This window comes from Macadamia integrifolia, chromosome 6 (assembly GCF_013358625.1).
Source record: "Macadamia integrifolia cultivar HAES 741 chromosome 6, SCU_Mint_v3, whole genome shotgun sequence".
Classification (NCBI taxonomy): Eukaryota; Viridiplantae; Streptophyta; class Magnoliopsida; order Proteales; family Proteaceae; genus Macadamia; species Macadamia integrifolia.
The window spans coordinates 3,061,578-3,070,206 of record NC_056562.1 but is presented as its reverse complement, the minus strand read 5'-3'; the positions used below and the strand labels follow the sequence as shown (position 1 = coordinate 3,070,206).

The 8,629-nt window shown below is 37.3% G+C and overlaps 2 protein-coding genes across 2 annotated transcripts in view; both read left to right on the top strand.

The window, feature by feature from the left end:
• Positions 1–5,167, top strand: part of LOC122081650 (poly(A)-specific ribonuclease PARN-like) — a 7,062-nt gene extending 1,895 nt beyond the window's left edge. The window contains exons 2-7 of the mRNA XM_042648838.1: positions 2,997–3,191; positions 3,273–3,382; positions 3,526–3,639; positions 3,754–3,868; positions 3,969–4,184; positions 4,268–5,167. Of these exons, the coding sequence (XP_042504772.1) occupies positions 2,997–3,191; positions 3,273–3,382; positions 3,526–3,639; positions 3,754–3,868; positions 3,969–4,184; positions 4,268–4,932 (1,415 nt within the window). The 3' untranslated portion in view covers positions 4,933–5,167. The remainder of the gene's footprint in view (positions 1–2,996; positions 3,192–3,272; positions 3,383–3,525; positions 3,640–3,753; positions 3,869–3,968; positions 4,185–4,267) is intronic.
• A 183-nt stretch (positions 5,168–5,350) lies between these two features.
• LOC122081133 (GDSL esterase/lipase At5g45670-like) overlaps positions 5,351–8,629 on the top strand; it is a 3,860-nt gene continuing 581 nt past the window's right edge. Inside the window, exons 1-4 of the mRNA XM_042648119.1 lie at positions 5,351–6,772; positions 6,866–6,990; positions 7,085–7,330; positions 7,466–7,721. Coding sequence (XP_042504053.1) covers positions 6,514–6,772; positions 6,866–6,990; positions 7,085–7,330; positions 7,466–7,721 — 886 coding nt within the window. The 5' untranslated portion in view covers positions 5,351–6,513. The remainder of the gene's footprint in view (positions 6,773–6,865; positions 6,991–7,084; positions 7,331–7,465; positions 7,722–8,629) is intronic.

The following is an 8,629-nucleotide window of genomic DNA, read 5'->3' as shown; positions in this document are numbered from 1 at the left end:
ACTCCAAGGTCTTTCTCTGCTGTGAGAAATTAGACCTGCAACAAAGCTGAAAACCCTACTCCTCTGCCAGGTTTAGTTCGACTATTGAATGCTCCTCCTTCAATCAAGTTTTTGGATGTCCAACAGAGGGATTCAAGAGGCTTGCTAGTGGAGAACCTTTGTCTGAAACCACAGCTTGAATCGTTCTCTTATGGCTGAGATTTCTGTTGATAGCAGGGCTGGGTCTGTCGCCACCTGGTGTTCCACCGAGAAGAAGGTGGGCTCTTTGTTGTTTTGCTAGTTAATTTATGTTTTTTCAGAATTGCCCCTCTTTCTCCATGAATTAGGCTGTGTCCCATATTTAGTGTGTGCTACCTATCCAATCCTCAACAATTAATTTAAATCCCCCTTATGTCCTCTTTGTTTGACCGACTCATCTAGACATTAGGAATTTTTTGGTTATTTACGAAAGTGCCATTCACCACTGTAACTTCTGTTTATTTACAATACTGCCACTGCATTTTGATTATTGAGGACTCCTCTCTTGGGTGGGCCATTAAGAGAACCGAATAGGGTTTTCTTAAACCCCAGTTCTGCACTAGGTACTTTGACTTCGTACCCTATGTAAGTAGTCTCCGGCTCTTCGGACCTAGGCTAGTATGCTCTATTCCACAATCAACATTCTGCAACTAACACATGACACACCATAATCTTAAGAATATAAAAGATATCATAGATAATTACTTAATTGATTAATAATTAACATTGATGACTGATGAGTCACATTAACATACATTTGAAAATTTGAAATGACATAAGACAGGCTAGTGATGATGTTTTGATGAAAAAATGGGTTTGAGAAGATTTTTTTATTTTTATTTTTTATATCTAAAATGGTTCTTGAGAAGAAAAGTGACTCCAAATGTGGATGAGGAGGTAATATTCTCTATTCTTTAAGCTTCAATGAGTGTAGGAATGGAGATCCTCAAGCAAAAACATCAAAATTCTTGCCCCTTAGTGTTTTTTTCTTCAAAAAAGTAGAGAGTGAGAGGCAAGATCTTGTTGTTTTTCAATCTCGCCTGTGATCTCGTCTCGCTAATCTAAAAAAATAAGATCTCAGCGAGATCTCGCTGAGATTTTGAACCATGTTCTCTTTGGGACTAATAATGGGTTTTTTACAACACAGTTATCTGACCACCAAGGTAATAAAAACTGTTAAAGTTTGAAGACCCTGTGGACGGTCTGACATGTATGCAGCTTATTAAATCACATTGCTGGCATCCCCAACCACTACCATGAGACTTGTTGTGCTTCTTTAGAAGTTCCAGCATGAAGTAAGAGTCCTTTCTTTACCTTTCACACCCATGTCTTTGCTGTATAAGTAGAGCAGGCATTCATCCAAAAAATATGGCCTCTTGACCTTAGATAATCAATCATAGGTATACCGTCATGGCTCACAATCCAACACAAGAATTGAATCTAAATGGAAAACCTGTCTCCATTACCACATCAAGGGAATAATCGAGGGATCCAGCCTATAAGAAGCAACATACTTTGATTTTAACTGAGAATGAACCCGAATTTTTAAATCCAGAACACTATGATTCTTTGAAGAGAAGGATCCTCTGACCATTGCTAACCTCCTACCTGATGGTTTGACTATATGATCATAGTGACTCATTAAAAAGGCATACCTGGTTCACAAGGTCACAACAGCCTTACCCTGAAAATGTCGAGAGGCTGTTTCGACCCATAGTTTTTAAGGCGCTGCTAAGGCGTCGCCTTACTAGCGCCTTGGCGCTGTTGCAGTCTAGAGATGGTAAGGTAGTGCTCCGCCTTGAGTGAAGTGGCGCCTTATGGGTTTTTTTTTTTTTTTTTTTTTTTACACATTTTAAAATTACTTGATGAAGATTCCAAATATAGATTTTTTATTGGTAGGTGTATGGTTTTGTTAACACTTGAGATGTATGCGATCAGCTTTACTCCACCAAAAATAAACAAAACAAAAACACGATTCACAAATAGGGTTTGGATTTTGTCAAGGGTTTTAAAAAAGAGCTTTGAGAAGGAATCAAGGAACAAGGAAGAACCACTAATCCAGGCGACCATTTTGCTCCGACAGCGGTGAGCTTCATTCTTCTTTGACAGGAGTGGAAATATAGTGAATGACCTTAGGGCTTAGGCACTCATTTTGGCATCATAGAGGTAAGTATAATAAATACTTGTATTTTTTATGTCTTCTTTTCATTATATTTATAATTTTGTTTCATAATTATGTATTTATATTATATGTTAATATGTTATGATGATTGATGATTGATGAAGATGAACTTAGTTTATTCACTTTATTGATTTGTTTTCTTAATGAATATCTTACATTGGGATGAATATGAACCTTTAATATTTATTTAACAAATGAGTAATAGGATTCAACTAGGATTTGAGCCAAATAGATTGGTTTTATAAAAAAATTACACAGGAACGCTTTAGTCAATAAGGCGACGCTTTATGCCCGCCTTATTGCTAAGACGCTCCGAAAGACCCTCAAACGCCTCCGTCGCCTTACTGCCTTAAAAACTATGTTTCGACCGCTTGACCACCAGATCACAACATTTGTACCTTTACCATTGGACCAAGCGTGCCCCTTGATCATAATGACCAATTAAGTTATTATATATATATATATATATAAATATTTTTCTAGTGGTTGGTGTTTAAATGTCCAGAGCTTGCTGGTGCCTATTCAGTGATTTTACTGTGGTTGAAATAGAGATTGATCATTTTAAAATATTTGAATCTCATGAGAAACTTTTAGGTCTCATATCCTCTGTCAGATTTGCTTGTGGTCCTCATTCATATGAAAGGTGGAAAATTGTCAGAGGCTTTCCTGGTGTATCGAACTTAGAGATATTGTGACATTGTTGACTGGTAGTGTTATGACTTGGGTGAGAATAAATTGTCTCTTTCTGTTGTTGAAGAGTGCTATAATTTAAAATTGATTAAATTTTACTGGGCAGGTATATCATACTTATCCAGAGTACAAGAATCCAGTGCGAAAGAGAGAATTGGGAGTCCTATTTCTAGGATCCATCCGGTGAAATCTTCTTTGACCCCATCTGTTGCTGATTCAGTGTTCTTGGAAAGGACTAGATCACGAGTTAGGCATTGGATGAATGCATGTAAAGATCCAATTCCAACGAAGGGAACTGATGGTAAGCACAATAATGCATTACTTCTTTTGCATTCTGGTTTATCCCCTTTCCCTCATGTTAGTTTCTTCATGTTAATTGCAGATGCTCTTGTCAAATCACTGAGGAAGCTTATCTTAGGTGAAATGTATGGGTCAAGACCATGCATGAGTATAGATGTTTGCAGTGAACGTCAAGTGGAGCTGGTGCTGGAGGTTAATGAATTTCCTTGTTTTGGGCCTTTCTTGGATGCAATGATTCTTTCATGGGTTTTAGTTTGATGAATGGCAGAATTCAAGTTGGTTTGTGTCATATTTCTGCTCTTAATAACATTTTCTTATATTCATTGTTGCTGCAGATGTTGATTGAGTTCTCTGATCTTATACCTCTAATTATCCCAGACAAAAGTGGGGGACCCGGGGCAGTACGAGTAGTACTGACAAGTTCTGAAGAGGACAAGAAACTTCTTGAGGTTCGGCCTAAGAATTCCTTGATAATCCTTGCCTTGATCATTTGTAGGAATAGTCACTTAATTTTTTTTTTTTTTTTTTTTTTTCCATTGTGTAATTGTAGTTTTGTTTGGTAGAGGGAGCTTGAAAATCTTGAAGAGGAGGAAAACAAGCGAGTTCGTGGCTTTCGAGAGGTGATCGATGCAATATCAGTGTCCCAGAAGCCTATTGTTGCCTACAACTGTCTTACTGGTGCATCTCTATCTGGATTATTGACACATCTCCTAGAATTTCTAACCTAAAACCTGTTTCTTACTATGTTACTAATCTTGCAAGGGATTCAATGATGCAGAATTTACATTCATTCATTCAAAATTCCTTGCTTCTCTGCCTCAGAGCATGAGTGAGTTCATGTGCTCCTTGCGCTTTGCTTTTCCATGCATCCTTGATGTCAACTATTTGTTGAAGGAAATTGGTCCTCTGAAAAAGGCAAAAAACTTGCCAGCTGCGATGTCCTACTTGAAGAGACAATTCTTTATGCCCCTTGACATGGAACTTCCACACCAAGGTAAGCCTCTTTTCTTAGATTCTTGTTTCAGTTAAATTTTACCTTCTTCTTGGGTCCTGACTTCTCTATAATACCACATTTAGGTTTCTCAGAGCAGGAACATGAAAGGATGAACCATGGGCATAATGTTCTAAGAATAACACAGTCGTTTGCCAAACTCTGCTTGATACTGAAAGTAACTCCTGGTACTAACCAAACAGTGAATGATGATCTGGATAATTCCTTGGAAAGCTATTCAAATAATTTCAATCCCTTCTGTACCAGTCTCCAAGAATCAATTGATGCAGAAGGTATTGTGTGGATGGATAATACGAGAAAAGTGAGCACTGAAGACCTAGCTTTCGTGTGGGGATTCAGAAGTGGGATGTCTGCTGCAGTATTGAAAAGCATATTCCGTGGATCCCATGATGTGTTCTCTGAAGATTTTGAGGTTCGGTTAGTGGACAAAAGTTGTGCTATTGTAGTTTTCTGGACACCTGGTTCAGTTGAGGTCTTACTTAATGTGCTGGGTTCTGGGGCGGTTGGTTCTGGTGGTCTGAAGGAAATGATTTCAGAAGGTCTTAGAGGAGCTGGCTATGAGTTATATAAGAGAATCTGCAGATTAGGTTTATGGGAATCAAATTTAGCTGAATCATTGGACAGAGCCTTGGAAGAGCCTATCCCTGATGTACTGGGAGCCGATTCCACAAAAGATTTGTCAGAGATATACTGGAGCAATGATTCTGTGATTAAACTTGAAGATCTTTGATATAAAATTTTTCCGTCTCTTGTGAAAGGCATAAAAGGGTTATGATGCTGATTGCAGAGTTCATGAACTGATAAGGCAGAGGATTTCATATATCATTAAATCAGATCCTGGGAGATTTAGTGGATAAACAAATCTACTCAGATGGGAATGAAAAATAATTATTTTTTTAATTTATTTTTTGTAAAATTTGAAACACATTGAAAAGCAAGTTAACAAGGAAATGCTGTTACGAGAAGGTCTTTAGATACCTTAGAAAATTGTTGCATCTTCTGTTCTTCATTCATGTGCTGCTTCTAGAGCTTGGAGATATTCATGTTTTGTGCTGGGTATTCGTATTGCTGACTTATCATTTTTGTATCACTAATTTCTATGAATCAGTTTTAGAAAAGAAATTCAAGAAGGAACATTGTCAAAGTGATGCAACTATTTTTTATGTTGTAATGCCTTGAATCTACGGGCTTTTAGCCTGTTTTCTTTATTTTTCTCAGATATTATGTTGATTGTCCATTTAGTTCGCCATACAATAATATCAGGAAAAATGATAGTGCTTGGAAACAACTTAATTATTCAATATGATCATTTCAATACAGGGACTTTATGCTTGAGTACCAACTGAAAGAAAATACACACTATAATATTCATACAGGCGTGCTCGCATATGGAAAAGGATTTCCCTTATTGCAGATTTTTCTCTGAATTTTCTAAATCAATGCATTTTGGTCATTGGAACTATTATGTGGATTATTGAGGTGATTTTCTCATAGAACTTTATGTTTACTGCATGGCTGATTTTAATACAGTTGTTGGGCCCCCTATCCTAAGTGCTGCTGTAGATAAAAGATAGAACCTTCCCCTTTTTAACAAGCTTTTGAAGATGGAGAAAACTACAAGGAAGTCATCTTTATGAAAATCAGCCAAGCAGGGAAATCCTGTACTAAGATCCTATCTATGAATGCTCCATTGCAGTAATTGTCAGAATAGTAGTAGGCTTCAAATTTCATACCATATGCACTTTTTTGAAGTGCAAAATCAATGACATGTGCATTATGATCTGGCTGTTATTCTGCACCAAGAAATGACAAGTCAAAGTAAAAATTAAAATAGCTCTCTCTCTCTCTCTCCAACCCCCCCCCCCTTCTATCTTATAGGAGCTACAGAAGTTCCACCCATTTTGTATGTTTATTTGGGAAAATTAGCTGTAGTACCGAGTGGGTATAACTTGGCTCTTTTTGAAGGATGGTGATTAAATTGATACTGATATACTGCTATCTAGCAAAAATGACTTATGGTTCTATTATGATGGTATGGCCTTTATGGTAAGTGTTGACAAGACTTTTACTTATTAATTAGTAATAATATGTGACCCACTGTTACTTGCAGCTAATTTTCCACATCATTTAAAGGGCATTTAAATGTCAGATTCGCTACTTGAATTCTTGAGATATGGTGGTAGTTTCTATGCTTATGATTCATTTATATGGGTACTTGTAAATAGTTTCATCCCTAGATCTAGATATTGCTCTTCTTGGCTATAGAGTTCTCTATCATTCTCATATTATTTCTTCCTTTCCCTCCAGTTTCATGGCTTCTCTTCTGTTCAAGAAAATACGGGTCATCCGTATGCTGTTAACATTGTCCATCCCAGTGATTAGTGTGTCAAGGGTGCAAGCAGAGCCTCAAGTTCCCTGTTTGTTCATCTTCGGGGATTCGCTGCTTGACAATGGCAACAACAATGCCATTTCTTCCTTAGCTAATACAAACTACCAGCCCTATGGAATCGATTTTCCTGATGGGCCAACTGGAAGGTTTTGCAATGGACGAACTGCTGGCGACATCATCGGTGAGCTCCTTCTTGCTCACTGTGTCATTGATGATATTTCATGTCAATGTGATTAAATACCATGCATTGAAAGTTCACTAATATAAACTGCAGCTCAACTCTTGGGCTTTATTGATTTCATTCCACCTTATGCAACTGCAAGTGGTAAAGATCTACTCAGAGGAGCCAATTATGCATCTGGTGCTGCTGGAATAAGGATTGAGACTGGGAGGCAATATGTAATTATCGTCAAATGAAATGAAGACATTAAGTCATTACAGTTAACTGACTTGGTGATTGCTTTTATAAATTTCGACTTTCTTATTGCCATAGGGTGCTCGCATTAGCATGAATGGACAGTTGCAGAATCATCGATCTGTCATCTCTCAAGTGGTAAACATACTTGGAACTAGTGATGCAGCAACCAACCATCTACAAAATTGCATCTACATGGTGGGAATGGGTAGCAATGACTACCTTAACAACTACTTCATGCCTTTGATCTATGGTACAAGTTGGCGATACACGCCAGACCAATATGCCAACGTTCTCATTGAACAATATTCTCAGCAACTCAGGGTTGGTAACATCTTTAACTTAACTAGGGTCATTTTAAAGGAAAAAAAAAATTATGTTTATTAATTGAGCTCCATATTAGTAGCAAACTGACCAAGAACAGAAATTTTTTCTGTGTTGTTTCTTGACTATATGTAGACTTTGTATGATTATGGAGCAAGGAAGGTGGCTCTGATAGGAATTGGTCCTATAGGTTGCACGCCATTTGAAATTACTCGTAGTAGTATCAATGACTTGTCATGTGATGAGAGAATCAACAGTGCAAACCAGCTTTTCAATGACAGGCTTAAAAATCTAGTGGATGAGCTCAACAATGATCTGCAGGATGCAAAGTTTTCGTTTGTGAATGCATATGGGATTTTCAGTGATATTTTTCAGAATGCTACATCTTATGGTAGATAATCATTCTCTGTTATTGCTTTTATCTCATCTTTGTTTCAGTTACATGTAGTTGCAAGTTGGAAAGAGCAAAGAAACAAGAATCCTCTCCCATTGGAGCATTCATATATATAATCAAATCTACATTAAGCAGACCAAATCATTGTAGGATTGGACTAAAGTATATGAAAGCATCTGAGGTCCTAAGAGTTTTTCGAATGTGATATTATTCCTAACACATGCTGGTTTGAAGCAGTTGGTCCACTTGGTCTAGCGTCTTTTGTTCAGATAAAAGGGCATACCCAGTTTGCAGTCTGAGGAGGGTTATAATATATGTGAAAACATCCTCTGCCGCGGGTGTGGCGAGCATCTGATGGCTGGAACAACATCGGGACGCATGCCGATGTCGTCTTGGCCGTGCGATGTCCGATACTCGCCGCACCGCTGCACTCGTGGTAGATAATAATCACTCTATAATATATGCAGCTTTACCCCTGCTTCACAGAGAGGCTATTTTCTTACTCGAACCCGCAACCACTAGGTCACAATGGAGCAATTCTATTATTGTTCCGACCCCATGTTGTTTGTTCAAATACATCTGATAAATTTGTAGCATTTTTTTAATTAAATATTAATAAAATAATATATTAACAAAAATGAAAGATGTACATGATTAAACATCTGGGTATACATAGCTAGATGAAAAGTAAAAAATGATGACATCTCACTTTTGGCATTGCCATCGGCAAGGAGCAAATCAACAGAAAACAAGCAATTTTCCTTGAAGATAAATTTGGAACAATAGTACAACACTGTTTATCTTTTTTTTTTTTCTTTCTTCTTCTTTTTTTTTTTTTTTTTTTTAATGAAATGGAATGATGTAATTTGGATGATACATTTTGGATTATGTAATTTGGATGATGA